This window comes from Lagopus leucura, unplaced genomic scaffold, assembly GCF_019238085.1.
Source record: "Lagopus leucura isolate 7727_CA_CO unplaced genomic scaffold, USGS_WTPT01 Super-Scaffold_73, whole genome shotgun sequence".
In the NCBI taxonomy this organism is placed as follows: Eukaryota; Metazoa; Chordata; class Aves; order Galliformes; family Phasianidae; genus Lagopus; species Lagopus leucura.
Genome location: NW_024962252.1, coordinates 76,041,527 through 76,061,626, shown reverse-complemented (window position 1 = coordinate 76,061,626; position 20,100 = coordinate 76,041,527). Strand labels below are relative to the sequence as shown.

General features: G+C 39.4%; 1 protein-coding gene across 2 annotated transcripts in view; it reads left to right on the top strand.

Moving 5' to 3' along the window:
- The first annotated feature begins 219 nt into the window (after positions 1 to 219).
- The window catches only part of RBKS (ribokinase), a 70,953-nt gene continuing 51,072 nt past the window's right edge, over positions 220 to 20,100 (top strand). Inside the window, exons 1-3 of one of the 2 annotated variants that reach the window (XM_042876938.1) lie at positions 264 to 344; positions 16,779 to 16,839; positions 18,628 to 18,760. In XM_042876938.1, coding sequence (XP_042732872.1) covers positions 16,808 to 16,839; positions 18,628 to 18,760 — 165 coding nt within the window. In that variant the 5' untranslated portion in view covers positions 264 to 344; positions 16,779 to 16,807. Of the gene's footprint in view, positions 345 to 16,778; positions 16,840 to 18,627; positions 18,761 to 20,100 lie in introns of both variants that reach the window. The other variant, XM_042876933.1, reaches the window with a different exon arrangement.

Below are 20,100 nucleotides of genomic sequence, written 5' to 3'. Positions count from 1 at the left end.
ATTTTGTCTCCGCGCAGCGTGGGGGTAGAGCCGGGGAGGTGAGGGGCCGCGGGGAGGCCGCAGCCGAAGCGGCGCGGCGCGGAATTAGCTGGCGGGACGAGGGCGGACAGGAGCGAAGAGAGCTGCGTCCCGACAGGCGTTCGCCAGGGGCGCCCCTACCGGCCGAGGCCCCCCCTCTCACCCGCCCGTCGCCGTGGCAACGGGCGAAGCCGCGGCGCGGCTTGACGCGGAGGCTGGGTTCAGGGTCCAGGGTCCGGGCCTCGGAGCCGGTTTGTCTGCCCCGTCCCCAGCGCCATGGCCGCCGAGGTGGCGGTGGTGGGATCGTGTATGACCGACCTGGTCAGGTTAGTACCTGGCGCGGCGGCACGGAGCCCGTGGCCCAGACGGAGCTCGGGCCGCCGCGCCGAGCTGCCGGGCCCGTCAGGGTCAGCCCCTTTGCTGGGAGCCTCAAGGAGCGGGGAGACGGGCCTCGGTCAGCCGCCTCCGCCGTGAGGGGGAAGGGAGACGTGGGTTTGCGGTTTCGGCTGTGCTCGGGGGCCCGGCGGCGCCCTGGCTGGAGCGATATGCCCGGGAAACCGTGCGCTCCGATACTCGTTATCAGCAAAGAAACGATTTGAGAAAGGTAAATAAATCCGATCGGCTGGAAACGCGTTCTCAGCTCAAAGCCGCTCATTTCTGCCGGAAAAGCAAGAATGAGAGCTTGATGTTGTAAAGAAACTGAAATTAGGCCTGTGAAAAAGTAGAACGAAGCCCAGTGCTGCGGTCCACTGTTATCTGACAGAGAGAGAAGGCCCTGAGCTATGCGTATCCATACAGGTCGGGAAGTGGAAGTAAGGAGCCCTAACAAAATCTAGCTCCTCTGCACCACAGAGTGGGTTTTCAAACTATGAAATCCTTTTTTAAAGGAATGTCTTCCTTCTTTTTGATTCATCCTTTGGGCATTTGGGGTTTGGAATTAGGTGCTTGGACTTCACTGTGTTTTTCCTTCTTTCTTTTTGTACATAGGTAAGGTTTCCAAGCTTCTAATAAAAGTTAAAGCAGACAGATTCATGAAAGCTCTTGGTTCCCACAGCCCGACTTTATAACAAATACTAAATATCAGGAGAATTCAAATGAAATTGCAGGAGTTGATGATGATGAAAATACTAATTCAAACTGCCTGACCTTGTTGGCCCCAGTACACTTGCAAATCAGTCCTTTATTTGCACTATATTTAACACATCTGGCTTTAAACTATGTATGCAGAGTTGGTTAAAATAGAATTTGAAAGTGTGTGTGTCTGGACTGCATCAACACATCCTGTTGGGAATTCTGCAGTTAAAAACACAGTTCCTCAATCTGAATCAAGAGGCAGCTACATTGACGCCTGTGGGGCAAGAAAGAGCAGAATACATGAATAGAAGATTATGCTGAGGACGAAGTGCAGTGTAGGCATAGGCCTGCCTTGCAAAAACTCTTAAATAATCATAGAACTTGTATCAGAAAAAAATTAATGCTTTATGTGATTTGCAGAATACACTGCAGTTTACCAGGAAGAATAGTTATCTTGGAGGTCAGAGTAAGATAATGTAGAACTGATCTTGACATTATGTGGATCTGAGCTTATGACGTTATATTGAAACACAAAACATGGCCCTTTATTCTCAGAAAGTTCTTCTGTCTCTCTAAAATGTGGAAACAAAAATAATCAAAACTTTGCCAGCTTAAGCACTACTGCCAGCCATGGGTTTGGGTGCTTTCTTGACAGTTAAACAAAAAGAAAGCAAAGCAAAAAAACAAACAAACAAAAAAGCAACACCCAGAAAGCTCCCATGCTTTTTGGCTTCAAGTTTGGTGTGATGAAAATACAGTCACTTGTTTGAAACCTTATTAACAGGGCACTGAACCATTAAACCATTGGTTACAGCCATAGATGCTGTTACAGTGAGATTAAGTCGTTCTAAAAAAGCTATTTCGCTTTTCAGTCAGCTGAGAGGGTTTCTTAACTGAACAACTGCTATCACAAGAATGTATCTGACTCACCATTATTAGCCTCTGCTTTAAGGAGCAGTGAAGGGCTTTTTATTAGCGATAAGCTGATTTGACTCAACTGAAAAAGAATGGATAGCTTCATTCTTTGTTATTAGCATAGGATTTCAGGCACTTCACAAACCAGGAAAAAGAATGGGTTTAAATTTAGCTGGCAAATGTTTAATCAGGCTGAAAACTCTGGGTAGACAGAGTCTGGATGTAGCCAGCGTTAAAAATCCTGGTCAGATTACCTGAAAGCATGGGGCTGTGGGCTGGGATGCCTCTAAGTGAGGAGCAAAGCTGCGAAACAGGGAATGATAAGCAAACTTTATTAAAAAACTGCCAGGTTGGAATTCATGCTAGGAGTCTCTCTTAACTGTCTTTATGTCTGCAATGTAGGGGGAGCCATATATAGTATGGGTTCATTTCAGCAGGAACAGAAGAACGTCAGGTTTTCATCCACTTGTCTGTCATTTATGCTGATGTTTTAGTTTGGAAAAGACACGGAGAGCAGTGCTCACGTGTTACATGCCTGTCTATCACCCATTTGAAGAGTCTGAATAAACTATGAGGGTCGTGCACTATGAGGTCAGGCACGTCTTTGGGCACATTGTGGTCGATAGTCTTATTCACTGCTTAGAACTGAAGCCTGTCTTTCCTAGAATAGAGGCGTACTCATTGAGGCTTTGCCAGAGGCACTGACAGGGTGCAACATTGGCCCTCCAGAACACAGTCTTCACCCTCTTTCTGGAAAACTAGAAAATGAGGGTGGCAAGTATTTAGTGGTAAGCATTCCTAGGTCTTCAGAGACAAGGTACTGAAAATCCAAATGATATGCCTGAAGCTACCATTGAACATATGGTAACCAGATTCACCAAATAAAAAAAAAGTTGCCATATAATGTTTTTACTCAACACAGTAAACAAGTGATTTAAAGAAGCATAACCTCTGTGTGAAATATGCAATGTGAAATTTGCTAAGTCTTACATAATGAATGAGAAGAGAAGGAAAGGAGGCCTTCAGTTGAAAACAGTATTCACATGTAATTTTGAGAAATAATCAAATTCAGAAGAAAGGGTAGCGTCCCTTAAGATTCTTTTAAAGAGAAGGAGCCCAGTGGTTTGCTTTTAAAATACTGTTCTCATTGGAAATTCTTTTCTTATTGTCCTGTAGCGCTGCAGTGGCAAAATGTGGGTTTTTTAAAGTGAATTTAGTATAATCAAAACAACCTCACGTACATACATGCAGTAAACCACACTCTTTTGGCTTAACAGGACCAGGAACAAAACATACTTGTGGTCACAATCACAATCAACACTTCATCGGCAATTCCAGACAACAGTAGCAGAAAACAAAAACAGCATTATTCTATATGATCTAGATATCAAGCCAGATGGGTACCATCCATAGTATTATTTAAATAGTTTCTGTTCTGACTCATATTTGCAGTCTGAGCGTGGCAGTGTTTTAATTCATACTAAATCAGGACAAGACTAAACATATAAACCAATGAGAGTCAGACACACTAAAACAATTAGAATAAACAGGAGAAACTTTGGCATGGGAATTGAAAACAGCAAAAGCAAGGAACAAAATGTAAGATGGAAAAAGTCTTTAGATAGTCACAATAGCAACAGTTTTTCGCTTGAATTCAAGAGAATGAGACGACAGCCCAAATGCTGGAAAATGATGTTTGTTAGGATGTTCAAAATTTGAAGTCTTAGTTTTTCAGTGGATCTTAATCCTTCTCTCAGATTGCTTATTTCCTCTGGGGAACAGAACTAGAAAGTAGGGCTTCAGGCCCCCTCTTGTAACCATTGTCCTTGCAACAAGCCAACCAATTAAAGGCATTCACTAGAAGAAGACTTGGTGGAGGAAGCACTGACCTACAAAGTAGTGTGTTGCCAGAATGGACAGTAGTGACAAATGCATATCTGGAATTAACATCCAGAGGAGTCTGATGGGTGTGTCAAATCACCTTCATTAACAGAGCACAGTCCCTGCTTTTGCATAATGGCAAAGTTACCTCCATTGGTGAATGAGATTCTACCTCTTTCTCTTCAGCTTTTCCTGGTGGCTACTGTCTGCTGAAGTGCTGCAGTAAATGACTCACTGTCTCGTTGGAAATCCATAATCTTAAGCAGTGTATGTACTTTTTAAAGTGCAATACTTGGATCACTAATTTCAGCCTTTTTCTTTTTTGCAGGGATATGAAAAGGAATTTTCTTATGTTTCTTTTGAGGTAGCAGGGAAAGTCTCACATAAAACTTTGCTTTGTTTCCAGGTCTTTCACGTGTTCTCATTGCCACCGTTTCTCATGCATGCAGTCACCAAGTTTCAGAGTTCCTGTTCTTTCATATATTTTTTTCTGCTCTTCAGCTTCTCCTAGCAGCAGAGAAAAGTGTTCTAGAATCCTTCAAACCCATTCCGTTTGTGTTTTTGTTTTTATCTGTAATGCTTCCCCTGCAGCAGCCACTCCTCATTCTAGTCAATCTGCTGTTGCCAGCAGCATGGGAAAGCACAACTGAGAAGGAATACAAGCTTAGTCCAGTTGAGGAAATTAATCTTTTGGATCCAGAGAAAGGCATCGAGGCATGAGAGAATGTGTCATCTGTGAATTGTTTGCTTTATGTAATAGTGAAAAATCTGGGCTTGATTTCAGAGCCTCGTCTTCTTCTCTGACCTAGCAAAGTTTTGGATGTATAGTAAATGTAAGATCTGCAGGCTCTGTGCTTTGTTGTTCTGTCCTGATTATAGAGGACCTCAAATATGGTTTAGAACAAATCCCCTTTGACTTCTCTTGCCTTACAAGAAGAAAGCTGCATCCTGGGGAAAAAAAAAAAAAAAAAAAAATAGACAGTAAAAATCAGGTTGGTGAAATTCTCAATAACAGACTAAAGGAATAAAGTTGTTCTATACAAATATAGTTTCGAGTATCCAAAATAGCTCAGACTCTGCTTATTTGATGTAAGACCTGACTGACACAAAGCTCATTCATATCAGAGGAGGCTTTCCAATGCTGCAAACTGATGTGAAATTGTCTCTGCCCCCTGAGATAGGAGTGTTTATTTCAGGATGCATCACAGTTTAATGTTTTACTGTATTAAAACTATTGGGAATTACATTTCACTCCTGAAGAGCTTCCATCAAAGTTCTTCTAGCAAAAAAAAAAAAAAAAAAAAAAAAGTATAAAATATTGAAGAAGGTGGGGAAATGTCTGGCTGGATTTTACTTAAAAACACAGGATATCTAAGCTGAGGCCACCAATGACTTCTTTTAATGTATTACAAGAGCTGCATTTGCAACCAAGTTTATAAAACATGAGGAGGAGACAGTGTACCATTGATCACAGCTGGCACTTTCTGAAACAAACTGTTGTTTGTGTAGCAGAGGATGCTGTGGGTCCTGCTTGAGCTGGACATCTTAGAACACCTGCTATACACTTGTCTTTGGTTCTTATCCATGAAAACTCTTTTTCTCCCTTCTTTATTGGAAACATGTAAGTTTCAAAAGTCTTGGGAAATACAGATGTTAAACTACATCATTTAACTTAAAGTTTTTTTTTTAATCTAAATGGAATAAAAGAGTTGCTTTCTGGATTCCATTTAATTGAAATCTTCTGCCCTTTCATTTGGTGTCTTTATTTTTTGTACTCATCTACTGTGTACTGAAATTAGGTGATGTCTTTCCTTCCAGAAGTAACTTCATTTCAACAATATCTAATATGATTCTTAATTTTTAGATTTACCTAGTTCAGTTTAATAATATGTATTTAGTAGTGCTTTTGAGCTAAAGAATGCTTGTTACAGTACTATAGTCAGGCCTGTACTACATAAATGACATATTTGAAGTAATTTCTTTGTCTTCCCAGAATCAAAAAGTAGCATTGCTTGCCCTACTGTGCACTTGGAAAAGATTTTGGAGTTCTGGGACCAAAAGTGAAGGGATTTGGCTTTGTAGAAAGATAGAGAAAAGGTGGAGAGAAACTGGAGGAAGGTTTTGAAAGGGCAAAATGATAGGCATGAGGTTTTATAGCAGAAAGTGTGAAGAAGCTGTAGAGCTGAGGCTGAGAAAAAAAGCAGGGGAACTACAATCCTAACAGCTACAGCTCCCCAGCTGTCCAGAGAGCCCCTGTTTTTCTGCTTCTCTTTCTGCCAGCTCAGGCAGAGCTGCCTGCTTGTTTTCTGCAGTTTTCTCACATGGCTGCTTGGCGAGGCTTAGGAAAAAGCTCTGTTCTAGTCTTGCTGTCTTCTCCCAGCAACAGCACTTTGGAAGATACAGCACCCAGTAAGTCCTCTATTACCTCCTCCTTCCCATGAATGAGTTCCCAGATGTCTGCTTCTGTTCCTACCAGCTGCAGTGTCTGGTCTGTTTAAGTTTGTAAATTGCTTTGAGATCCTTTAAGATGAAAGGTTCTACTTAAGTGAGATCATTATCGCCTGTTGCATTTCTCCACTCCCTGTTCTCAGCCCAAACTTCTTTTCTCATTCCATCTTAGGGTCCTACACTGCTCTCAGCATTCCTAGCTCTCAGCAACACAAAGCTTACACACAAAATTCAACTTCCAATCTTTAAGTTGTTTGACGCCTCTCAGATTACTTCAGAGCTGAAGGTTAAATATATGTATTTTCCTGAGCTGATGCCAAGATGCTTAGCACTTGCCACATTGAGATTGTACTTCTGAATTTGCCTCTGACTTCATGTTATTTTGTGTGCTTCAAGAGACTGTATGGTTCTCTTCCTCCCACTTCTGAAGCACTTACTCATTCTAGGAAGCGTTCCAGCTACAATGTTGTTCTATGATCCTGCCCTGTATTCTCATAGCCCTACTTTGTTCATGCTCATGTGGTTAAACTGTGAGCCTGTCAGGGCAGGGATTTCACTCCTGTCTGGAGCAGTGAGTTTATGGAGAGGAACCCTGACGTGAGTTCAGAGGGCTCTCTGTATTCAGCAATTCAGAGGCAGTAATACAGCTTGGACAGCAGAACTCCTGCACTGTTCAGCCACTCTTTTAGCTGTTGCCTTCATCTTCCATATTTCAACTGACAAGAGAGGTTTTTTACTATAAAGTATCTTTGTGTGCTTACTCCCAATGTCATTCACATTCCACTGAAATTTCCCTCTTTCCTACTAAAATGAGGTCATCTTAAACCTGTGTTTATGGTACTGCAGTCATTTCCATGGCAGTAGACTATGATATCATCAGTGGAGGATTATGCCCTTCCTATGTGTGTTAGCAATTAAAAATTATGGTTTGTGAGATAAAACTGGTGTTTACCAAGCTTTTAGGTTTAGTCCATATGAGGCAAGGAAACTATTGCTTAATTCTCTAGAGAGTTCACTTGGGTAATGGAGTAAATGAATCCAGAAACATTTTGATCCTAGCAGGTGATAAGTTTTTGGGGTGTATTTTCCAAGTGGGAGAAGAAAGTCAGCTACTCCATCTTGTGTTCCTGCCGTGCAAAGAGCACTCATCTGAAGCACCACGGTGCTCCTTGTTCTGTGTTGTTCAGCGCTACTCCCTGCTTTGATTCACAGCACCACAAGTTTACAGTCTCACGAGACTGGCATTTTTTCCCTTTCGAGGTCAGTAAACTATTAGACACTACCCACAAAAGTAAAGCAGTGTGCCTATCAGTCTTCTCATCTTTTTAATGGGTGCCTTCTTTGCCAGCTATCGGTAGCTGAATCTCTTTGTTGAACCTTCCTGAGTATGTATGTGGTTTCTCATTGTCTGGTGACAGCCGAGGCCAGTTTCAACACTGATGGCGAAGGAAAGTTCATTCATTTACAGTGTAGTGTCCACTGTTATAACAGCTGCTTACGCTAGAAGATGCACGTGGTAGGTTAATAGCTTTACTCGTTTCATCACTTAAATACTTCGGAATTTTTAAGTCAAGAAGGTAGAATTTTCTAAGCAAGAATAGAGAGAGAGGAAAAAGGTTGACAGAGAACGGAGGTCATCAGCCTAGATATTGCAACATGAGCCAAAATTTGTGGCCATGTTATGGTTATGTATTTTAATTACAGAAATATGTGACTCCTGTGCACTTTTCATCCCGCCTGCTTTCCCACATAAGAGAACTGAACTCTCTTAATATCTCTACTTAAGTAGTCTGGGACAGAGCGTTAGAAGAAAATCTCAAAATGCTGAGCCCAATTACATAAAAGACTTGCGTGTGTCCATTTTCACTGAGTGTCTAGTATTTGAAAAAGTTCTTCCTGAAATTATTCCCACCTTAGTTGCTGCAATATAAAAGAGCTTCTTCTCTCACTGAAGTTCATGGAGACAGAGCCAGGCAATGCCAGGCTGGAATGGAATAAAAAAAGACACAATTCTTGTGTGCAGTCTTTTTGAGACTGATATGCCTCAGCTTTTAGTGAGCATACAGCCAGCTGATGTTAGAGCAGCCACCTGAGTGTCTTCATCTGCCCCTGGAAAACCCAGAGTGATATCTCTGAGGAAAGTGAGAAGACAAAAACTAATAACATTATGATCAGGAAGGAGGCTGTTGGAATAAAAGCTTAGTTACCATTTTTCCAATAAGAACATCAGGAGTGAAGCATTTGTGTTAATTTCTGCTACAGAAAGATGTAATTTTGCCTCAGCAATTCACAATAGCATATGGCCATTGCTTCACATTATAACACCCCCCTTCACAGATTTCACAACTGTCATCTTTTGCTTTTTGTAGAATTCCTGGGTACTGTACAGTTGCAAATAATTAGAATCCAAACCAGTGATCCACTGGGCATTGCTGTCATCAGTACTTCAGGGTATTCCTATGGCTCCTGCTCTATGCTAGTGATGGAGATAGAATATTACATTGAATTATTAATGTATCTAAGTTTTCTTGCCCCACTGAATACTTTTACCATATAAATTCCACAGGTTTTGTTGTTGTTGTTGTTGTTACTTTCCCTGTTCTTATTGGAAATTCTTTTTGACAATTTAAAATAACCTATCTTGTCCTTCTAGCTTGGAAATCTTTGCCATACAAGAATACTGAATCAAAAGGGAAATTTTCTAAAGAAATTCCTTAGAAAATATTTGTCACAATACATACAACTGTTAAGCATTATATTTTAACACTCAACACTGATACTCTTGTATTTTCTTTTCCCCCCATCCCTCCGCCCCACAATGAGCCTCAGAGTGGTATGATGAATAGTTATGTTCTGTCTTGTTAATGAATTACTTTCTGGCTGTACTATTAATGGAAATAACTGTTTTCCTAGATGTATTTCTAGACATAAATATCTTTGGGTAAATTTTAGTACTCCTGACAGTAAAGAGCTGCTAGCACAAATCAAAAGCTGCAATAAAGATCGTACGGTCGATGGTAACAAATTTGTGTAAAAACACTCTAGGCAGGCATATATATGATGTTGCCTAGAGGAGCTGTCTGAGCTGTTCTTTCCATAGGAGTTCACTAGTAAGGTTTCGGTGCTTGTTTTATAAGGCTCCAGTTGTTAGCTCTTATATCAAGCTCCAGTAAATTATTTGATGCTGACATTCGTGGTTCCCTCCAAGCCTAGCAACGTATACATTGAGCCTGAAGAAAATACATAAAGGTTTTTTACCAGTGTGGTGCCTAAGCAGGTGCAGAACATGATGATCCTTCTGACACGTAATTATAAAATAAGAAGGTGGTAATGTCCCCGAATATATCAGTTCTGCACTCCTTTATGGGTTTTATTATTTCTTCTTTCCATTTCTGACTTCACTCCGTTTTCTCTCCTTTTATTTCCCTCTACTAGATCAATAGCATGTCATCCCTGAACCATAATGATTTTCCCTTGCTTATCTCCACCTCTTGTTGCTGTCTCTCTGCAATGCACTTGTTTGCTGTACTGCTCTTTTTTCTGCCCCTCATCTTTCCATAAATAACTTTTGCTTCCAAAGAATCAGAATTCCCTTTTGCTAATTTACTGCCTCCATCATTTCCCATACTTCCTATCTTCTCAGTTCCCTGTTTATTTAAAATGTGTAAATCTTGATAGTATACACAGCAAAAAGAAAAAGAAGGTGCGTTGGTCATTGCTGAAAATAAAAGATGGGAAGGAATATGAAAGGCAAATCAAATTCATTACTTATTTGGAAAAACAAGCATTTCTCATGTTCTCATCTGTAATGAGAATGAACATACCTCCTTCCTTCTAATTCCCTGATCCCGTTAGTATTATTTATTGGGAACATCCTACTATTATTCAATCTGTTGGGTTTTTAGCCAGATAGAACTAAGTAAAGAATGACCTGCTGGGAAAAGCAGTTGGTGGTTTTGCTGGGGCTCAGCAGTACACCATATAGAGGCAGTGAAAATGAGCAGATAATCCGTCAGTTTTCATTCCTTGTTGCTCGTTAAATCGTGGGCATTACTGGAGACATGAGAGTTGTCTGTTGGCAGGTATTGCAAGCCAGGGTTATGCAGATTTACATGGAATCGTAGAATAGTTTGAGTTGGAAGGGACCTTTAAGGGTCATCTAATCCAACTCCCTGCAGTGATCAAGGACACCTACAGCTACTTCAGGGCGCTCAGAGCCCTGTGCTGTCTGACCTTGAATGTCTCCACGGATGGAACATCCACCACCTCTTTCTGGGCAATCTATTTCAGTGCCTCACTTTCTGATATTCACATCTTTCTGATATTTAGAGATCTACTTTTCCTCAGAAAACTTAAACTGTGAAAAAGGTAAATGCAGAGGAGATTCCTACCTGCTGTGACTGAGTTAACCATGACAAAGGCAAGCACCCTCTGTACACTGCCAATTCTTGTCTTTGCCACACAAGCTTTAATGTTGCTGTAATAGAAGACTCTAGTAGACACCTTTATGATGAGAAGGAATTTAAAGTATAGCTTTGTTTATTGGTGAATCAAGGGTAAGCTAGCTTTAAAGCAGAAACAGCTACTGAAGGATTTTGGTGTATTTAAATATGTTGGCTACATTTATTGATAAATTGACTAAGTGTATGTAAATTAAATTTTTGCTTACATTTTTCAGTTGTGACCCATGTGGATTCTGAAGGAAACACTGTATTTAAAAATTTATTGAAAAACTTTATCAGAATTATTGTCTTGGCCACAAGCTTTTAGAGCAACTTTTTACTGGGGAGCACAAATAGTATTTAGACTGCACTACTTCATCTTGATAACTATGTAGTGAAAACACATCTATGATGCTGCTTTTAGTATTGTAGTTCATAAAGCAAATGTGCTTGTGTACAAAATGCCCATAAATAATGTGGAGGGTGGCACAGGAGGAAGGAGAATAAACAGAGGAGAAGACTTCAGGGAGATCAGCAGCTGATATTTTTTTCTGCATGAGAGTGAAACAGAAGCATGGATTACTTTGTTGATTTACCATTGTATAAGAAATTATGCTGACAAGAACTAGGACCCTGTGACCTATCTAGGCCACATATGTCTTCTTTATCATTCAGAGACATGTAAAGATCACTCTTTGCTTGGGTTGCAAAGGTTATTTTGTTTTGTAGGATTTTTTTCTGTTTGGTTTCTGCTTTAAGCCTGGTATTTTGTGAAGTTACAGTGTTCTGTTCAGCATAGGAACTGCAGGAAGACTTCTGCAGTGCTAGGTAAGAACAGCACGTTTTGGAAACAGTCTATTCTAACATCATCATCATATTGCCTTGAAAATAATTATGTAACTGCAGTTCCAAAAATAATGTAATAGAGAGGTATCAATGAAGAACAACGTGGGAGGGAAATAATAGTTAGAGAGTAGTAATTTTGAAAATTTCCACAATCTTTTTAAAATACAAAACAGATGTTTTGTAAAAGTGATGGAACTTTTGCTGAGGCTTAAATATCTCAGGTTAGATTCATGCATTTTTTAATCTCTTTTGAGCATCCAGTTCGGAATTACATCGCCGGTGTTGTGCCCACCTTTTCCCTGAAAGTTAACTGCTAGAGATGTGAGGAAAGGCCTACTGTTCCAGGAAAAGCTTTTTCCTTTGTTCTGAAACTTTCAGCTCTCCAGTATAATTTAGGAACTCTGATCTCTTGATGATGTCATTTCAATGACGTGCACTACAGCATGCTACTCTAACAGCTGCAGGATATTCATCTGAGTGCCTTCTTTGTTCCATCTTTTAAGATCTAGAAGGGCAAAATTTACCCCTGTACAGAGGGTCAGCAGAAACATTCATTGAAGTCCTCGTTGGAGGGCTATGTACATCCATTCTCCTTCTATATGTTATGTGTTTTGGTCTTTTTAAGCTCAGTTTGTGATTGCACAATATTATTTTGGAAGAGGTAAAGCTTATATAAGAAGGTGCCACTTTTGTGGCCCTGCTGTAGTCTCAGCCATTCCTTTAAATTTTTCACTTGCCAGAGATGTTCACCATTGTGTCAGTTCAACTGTTGACGCATTCAGTAATGAGATCTACGAAATAATCTGCCTTTAGAAAATATATATGTATGTATTTGATAAAATGCACGTGTTTCTTTGATCACAAAACTGGATGGAATGATTCCTGCTGCTCTGCACTAACTCATCGTTTGTGTCATGGTGACAGATTGTAGATTATGTAAAATCAAGCAAGTTTTAGCAAGATCTTCAGAATGTAAGATGGGGTAAAGTTTTTATATCTCACACTGCCACTGTACTTCAGCACTGTCCTGTGAAAGGATTGTTCTTTAGCCATCAATTATTTTGCCAGGTACCAGTTTGGATACTCTTATTACACTGTTATGTGTCCTAGTGAGAGAACCCAGACCATCCAAGAAATGGTAGCCAATTTTATGAGTAGTATGAAAAGTGAACTTTTTTAAAGAAAGACTTGTCATATTCAGGGAAATAGTTGGAAGAATACATGGAGTATTTTCTATTATTTCCAATTGTCTCTAATTTTTTTCGGTTTAGAGATCTGAAGTGAGACTAAAACCTAGAACTGAATAGCCCAATATTTAAACCAAGCTGTAGTTAACTGCATTCCTGAGGTAATCTCTTCACAATTCTGAAAGTTTTCTACCTTCCAATAAGATGCTTTAGTGGATTATTAAAAGGGATGAAAGCAAGAAGGAGTCAAGAACATCAGATTTTGAAAAGAATTGTGGTCTTTTTGTCTCCATATTATGGATACTTTCCCATAGTACATGTTCAAATCTTTAAAAATTAAGTGAGACAAAAGAGACTGAGGCTAAACCAAAATATTACGCCAGATCCAAAAGAGGTCTGAGACTTTTTCACCACAATGATGTACTAATATTCCTAGTTAGAGGCAAGAGCTGTTCTTTCCTTTGTATTTGTTCGGCTCTGAGGAGCATGAAAGCCCAGTAAATTGTATGTACTAGACAGTGGCTAGCTACACCTACTCTAATCTCCCAGGGATTTTCCCCATTTCAGGGAATTCCCAGGAGGGGAAAAAGAGCCAGTTTTATTCAGGGATTCAAAGAGAGCAGAATCAAAGCTAAATTCTAAGCCTTTACATTATATTCCTGTTCATTAAAATGCCTTTAAATGCATCATTTCTGCTACTTTTTTCATACCCTTGATTATCTTCACTGTTCTTCAGGAGAAAAAAAAAGGTGTTTAAATATTCTTTAGATACTATGTAAATGACAGTCCTCTTAGATAACGTGATATCTAATCTAACATACAAATTGTCTTCCCCTCTGAACTGCCTGATGAGAATATTGTTTTTCTTTTCTCTTTCTTCAAAAGAAAAACATTGACGTGCATCTTGTTTTTTTTTTTCTTTTCTTTTTCTCATGCACGCTAAAACCACATTGTTTCCCAGAAATAATCTGAGACTTTATGATTTTCTTCAACGTTCGTACAGAACCAAGTATGTTGTACTACGACCAAAGCCCTGGTTGCGAAGCATCCCACGTTTTCAGCAGACAGGGCAGTATCAGTGGCACAGGGCAGCATGCATGTATGGCCACAGTGAAGGCAGTACTGCTGCTCCCTCACTCACCCCCTCCTCAGTCCTGGCAACATGATCTGGCCCACCCTGCCTGCTGGACACCAGCATGGGTCAGTTTGCTGATGCTAATTAAAACGACCTGTGGAAAAAACACAAAACATTTGGCGTTAGTGAACTCTGTAAGCAATAAGGGTAATCAGAGAATCATAGAATGGCTTGTGTTGGAAAGGACTGCAATGATCATCTAGTTTCAACCCCTCTGCTATGTGCAGGGTCGCCAACCAGTAGGCCAGGCTGCCCAGAGCCACATCCAGCCTGGCACAATGAATGCACAGTGAACTTTGGGAAAATGCTTCTGTATCAGCTGAAGCTGACAGTAATAGTGTACCTTTGTAATATCTTTGCATGTTGAAAGCACCAAACAGACACCGGTTAGGCATCAGGAATCGGAAGCAAACCATGATTAATTTCAAGATTAGTTTATGCAAATGCTGCTTATGTGCGTTGTTCCCTTTCCCTTCCTCCTTCCTTCAGACACGATATTTCCGCTTGTGATCTAGTTGCTGCTAGATGGGAACTGTTCAAGAAAACCAGACTACTGTGGAAAGTGGCATTCATAACTCAGTTAGTTGCACTTCACCTCTGGTTCAGTGCATCACTGAGGTAGTGGAAGGTTCTGTTCTTTTCCCAGTGCCACCAGTCCTAAGGGATATCTGTCTAAAAACACAAGTGCTAACCAGCTCTAGCCTTTAACAGAACTTGTGGCACACACTAGATAAAGGATCAAAGTTAATGCACTGGTGAAATTGTTATTTGTGTACTTCTGTTTACGCCAAACCTCTGAAGCATAGCTGGATGTAAGAATCTTCATTTCCCACAAAAAACTGTGGGTAATTCTGCTGTGTGTTTCTTACATTTAAATATTGTTTTGTTAAAACTGTTGACATTTTGAGTGATTATATCCCTTTATTTGTAGCCCAAAGCATTTCAGGATGTTTTAGTCTGAAAGTTCCTCCATGATCTGTATTACTGTGCACGATTTGCAAAATATATTCTATGGTGGTTTTTTTCCCCATCTAATAGGTCTTGGGGGATTTCGCATTCAGTTTCTGGTTGCTCATAAGACATGAGATCAATATCCTTTACACCATTTATCCTCTCAAAGCTGTGGAGAATTTGACACATAAGCTCAGAGCAGTCTGTTAGTTAGCAACTTAAACTACTTTTTTCATGTCAGTGTTTTCAAATTATGCCAAAGTTGTAAATAGCTTTACAAAACACTTTATGTAACAATTCTGAAAACCAGTGTGACAGTTTTTCTAATTAACTTATGTAGCCTAGTTTTGGAGTAACATTGGCTGTTTCATCATTTTTAGGCCATTCTGAGTATTCTTTGTGGCACCATCAATAAGCCAAGAATTTATAGGGTTCCTTATACAAATTAGTCATCACTGCCTGCTCATAACAGAAGCCTGAAATGCTTATTAAAGTAGTCTGATCTGAACTGAAAGTTAGTGCAGTTGCAGAATTAAATGACAAGAGGAAAGTGTTGCATTTGGGGGGAAAAAAATCTTGAATACCTATGTCAGTGAAAGTGAAACTTTCAGGCTATGTATATAGATCAGTACTTTGAATTTGTTTTAATATAGAAGATAAAAATAGGCTTCTGGAGTGTAGAACTATTCTGAAAGGACTGGTGATTGTGCCTGAAATGCAATGAGGGTGGCTTTTTTTGTTTACAGTGAGCTACAGGAACTCGCTGCATGTTCTTACCTAGGCTGTTAGCCTATTTTTAAAATTGGCTAATTACAAATCACTGTTCCAACTTGATCCTTTGCCCTTTGCCTTGTGCCTTTTCATCAAAGCAATAAAAAAGGTCATCTTCCCGTCTTCAACAAGCTGTTTGATTCCCACAGGCAGTTGTTTTGCTGTCCTACTTGAAACACTGATGCACAGATCCTCACCTCACCGAGCCTGTTTTTTCACCAGTGTAATTATGCTGCTTTCATTGGAGTTGCATGCTGATGCCAACATAACTGCGAGAAGAATCAAGTCGTGGTCTAGCCACTGTTGACTAGAATATGTATGGGTGAACGTGCTTCTCACAAATACATGTGATCTCAAAGCAGCAGCGTTAGCAGATGCCTGCTGGGATGTCACAATTGTTCATCTTTCTCTAAAAATACATGAGGGTTTTGAAGAAACAAATTCTATTTAGAACGAGCTGTAATCTCCTAAAGCACCCTAAGGAAGGAACATGAACTGAGACCTGATACTGGTTTCTCAGTGCAGAATTGAAATCAGGAGACTGTGTGTGCTAGAGGATTGAGTTCATCTCTGCTTTTGGTTTTGCTAGTGGCTTCTTGACTGACCCAAGGAACAAAAAGGCAAAATGACTTGCCTAAGTTTCACACCCACAAAACAGGAATAACAATGTTGTTCTGCTTTTTAAAGTGTAGTGAGATCTGTCAAAGAAATGAGCTGTACAAGAGCTGCTATTACTATTGCTTACCAAGGCTGAGCATAACATCTATTCTTTGCTGAGTGACACATAATTCTGGAAGTATGCATGCAGAAGCCCGACAGTGACCAAACAGGAGCTTCCTTGTCTGAGTTTTGTGACCTTCATTCTCTGGTCCACATCACTATTTTGGCTTCCAGTGACACATAAAATAGAGAAAATAGCAATAAATTATAGATGTTACTATTAATATACCTTGCTCATTACTACTATCATTACACTTTGTTCCCTCAAATGTTAGTTACTCTTTGTTGTAAACAGCCTGCCAGAGGCTGCTGTGGGAAACTGCTTTAATTTACCAACCCCTTCCATATATACAAGGTACTTATAATTGTAAATCACCATTACATTTTTAGTTAAAATGCCTTAAACATTTCCGAACAGAATGCTACCTGGTTCTACATGCCTGGAAACAAAGTAAGTGCCAGTAGCTGTACTTGTGAGTCTTTTTGGGGTTTCTTTCTGGTCCTCCATACAAGAAAACCTGCTGAATGGTTACCTTACCCTCACACAGAAACTTGGGGTGCTGTGTTAGCAAACATCCCTAATTAGTGTTTGCATCCCAACTGCATATCTTCAGTAACTGTAAGTACTGCTGAGGGACAGACCCATAACAGCTGCCTCAGAGCAGTAATCTTGTGGGAGTTAAAGACTTATGTAGCTTCACTAGTTTAGATTTCATTTTCATTGTGATCCTTAACATTGGACCTATGGATGTTGAAAACTGAAAGTTAATAAGAAGAAAGTGCTTGCTTTTTCTTGAAAACTTTCATTTGGTATGGCTGTGTTCTGGCATTAACTTCACTAAGGTTTTGTAAACACTAAGGTGCCCTAACATTTGCTATATAAAGTTGAGAGTAACATGAACGCATCCCTCATGTCCTTTTCAGGCAGCAATCAGTAGTGACTTACTAGCGTGGAAGTATGTCACCTTTTTCTGAATTGGAGAGCTGGCAATTTTAAAGCTGTTCTAAGATTTACTGGCAAAATGTTAGAAAATGACAAACAGAGGTGAAGTGAATCTTGCTTATTAGGACAGATTCCTCTGCATTCCTGCAAACTCCCCTTTGCCCATGGACGCTTTCTTTCCTTCAGACTTTTGGCAGCCGGTTCAGGCTACCTGCATGTGGGCTGAACAGGTTGAATTACCTTGCAGAAGGCCTTTGTTCTACACTTGTTGTGAGCTTGTTTGTAGCTTAGGAGATAGTAGGAATTACATTTTTAAAATGTATCCCTGGGATGCATGGCTTGAGTAGGCAGAAATTTGGGTAATCTGAGAGTCGTAAACACAGCTTTGAGTTCTGTATTTCTAATAGAAGTGGGAAAAGTAAGCGGCAAGTGTAGCTTTGCATTCGGAAACTTCTCCCCCGTTGTCTTGGGGGAGTGTTTTCTTTCTTTCAACTTTTTCTGGAGATAGCAAAATGTCTGGTGGCATTAACAACATTGCGATTCTACTTTGTTGTTTTTTTGTTCAAAATGGAAACTAAACTGAACTGTCTTGAATACATCCCCAATGGGTCTCCACTTGTATTAGTGCTCCTGTGTCTGGGCACCCATCCTCAGAAAGATGTCAGTGTAATTGGAGTCAGTTCAAAAGCAACAAAATGTTGAGGAGTTGTAGGGTTTGATTTAAAAGGGAGAGTAGTCACTGCTGAGTGACAGCAGAAGGGAGGAAAGCTTTGATAATGATCTACAATTTTCAGGGGTGTGAACATCAACAAAGTGAAAAATTACTTAGGGTGGTTCAAGAGTATATAATTAGATGTAATGAAGTTAAATGAACAGTGTGTAAAGGTGAGCTGAATGTTGCAGTAAAACAACACGAACAGTAAGACCTATAGATTTATTATGTATCTGTATTGAATTAAGAATGGGGAATCCTAGTCAGGCATCAACTGCTTCTTTTTCTGGTCGAAACATGAAACAGAAACAACAGAAATGCAATCCTAAGTAATAAATTAAGTTTAAGTAATAAACTAAGTAAAGTAAAAGTAATAAATGAGCAGCTTGACTGAGTGGCATATAAGGAATAAACATAAACTGGTGGCTTGTGGAATAGAGACCCTTAAAGGACTTTCTAGTCTTTGATGTTCATATTGAGTGGCTGTTGGACCGTTTAAAATTGTAAGAATGTAACTCTTATTTTGAAGATGGTTGCTATTTTCAGTCATTAATGTATGTAAATATTGCTTTAAATTGGAATAGCTTTACCACAAGATTGCCAAGAGCTGGAGAAACTATCCTTGGACAGAAGTTTTTCATTGGTTTTGGTGGGAAAGGAGCCAATCAATGTGTCCAGTCTGCTCGACTTGGGGCCAAGACCTCTCTGATCTGCAAGGTAAGCGCTGACTTGCTCTTGGATTGCAACTGAACAAAATGTTCATGCAAATTCCAGAAAACCTTTGGTTGTCTAACAGAAAAGAGCTTTTTTGTTGTTGTTGCTATTTTCTTTTTCTTTTTTTTTTTTTTAAATTCCTCTCTAATTCTCTCTTCTTCTCCTTATTTCAGCTATAAATTTAAGTATGAAATATCATCAGGAGGCTGTTCTAAAAATGCTGCCAGAACCAAAGAGTAGTTGGCTAGAGATCTGGCAGAAATTGCACATAAATAAAGATTGCAAAATTTAAATTGATGTACCACAAAAGGAAGAATTAAGGAAAATTAGAGATGTTCAAAATTCAAGTAAACTTGGTCCTTATGCTCCCTGTTGTTAGAACTGTCAGGGCTTCAATGATGACATTCAGGTGCTAGATACTGCAGTCAACCAGCTACTTTGTAGTTGATTATAAAAAACAAACACTGGTAAAATAGTAACAAATTCAGGAAGGAATATAAATAGACCATTGGGCTGATTCTGCCTGGCAGACACTATATTTTTGCAGTGCTTTTCTTTTATTTTTGCCATTAAATGTTATTGGTTTTGAGTGATCGTTATTAAGAGTAATATTGAATTTTGTCTATTTGTAGCCTTATTGTCTAACCCATACTATCTGCAGATGAAGCTTCAGATGGCCTGGATGCACTTTGTTATTGCCATAGTGGGGAGAGGATGCTGAATTTGTTGGATCATCAGCTGCTAGGAGTTTTTTATAGAGTACCAAAGACATCTCAGGGAAACCTTTCTCACTACTTATCAACCTTATATTTAGGTGAAAGATTGATAACTATAAATCTGAATTATACCTTCAAGCACTTCTGTGGGTCATTATCTCTAGTTGTTCTGTAGTACTGTTTTTCGTTTGATTTGTTGGTTGGGTTTGTTTTGTTGTTTTTTTTTTGTTGTTGTTGTTGTTGTTTTTAAATTTATACTGAGAATGTTTGTACTTTTTAATATTTAAAGTATTTGATCATCTTTGCATTCAGCAGTGATCAGATTCTAGCACAAGATGAATTGGCAATGATTCTCTGCTAACATTTCCTGCTAAATGTTAAAGAGGTTTTTTTTCACTGAAAGTGTGAATTTTGTTTTATTTTTTAATGGTCTAAGCTATGTTCAGTGAATACGTGTTCCTGGAACCATTTGCATTCCTAATAAAATTTAGTAATTTCTAGTTACTTTCCAAAATCATACTTATGCCATTTCAGTAAAACCTATTTTTCTTTCTTTCTTTCTTCCTTTCTTTCTTTCCTTTTTCTTTCTTTCTTTCTTTCTTTCTTTCTTTCTTTCTTTCTTTCTTT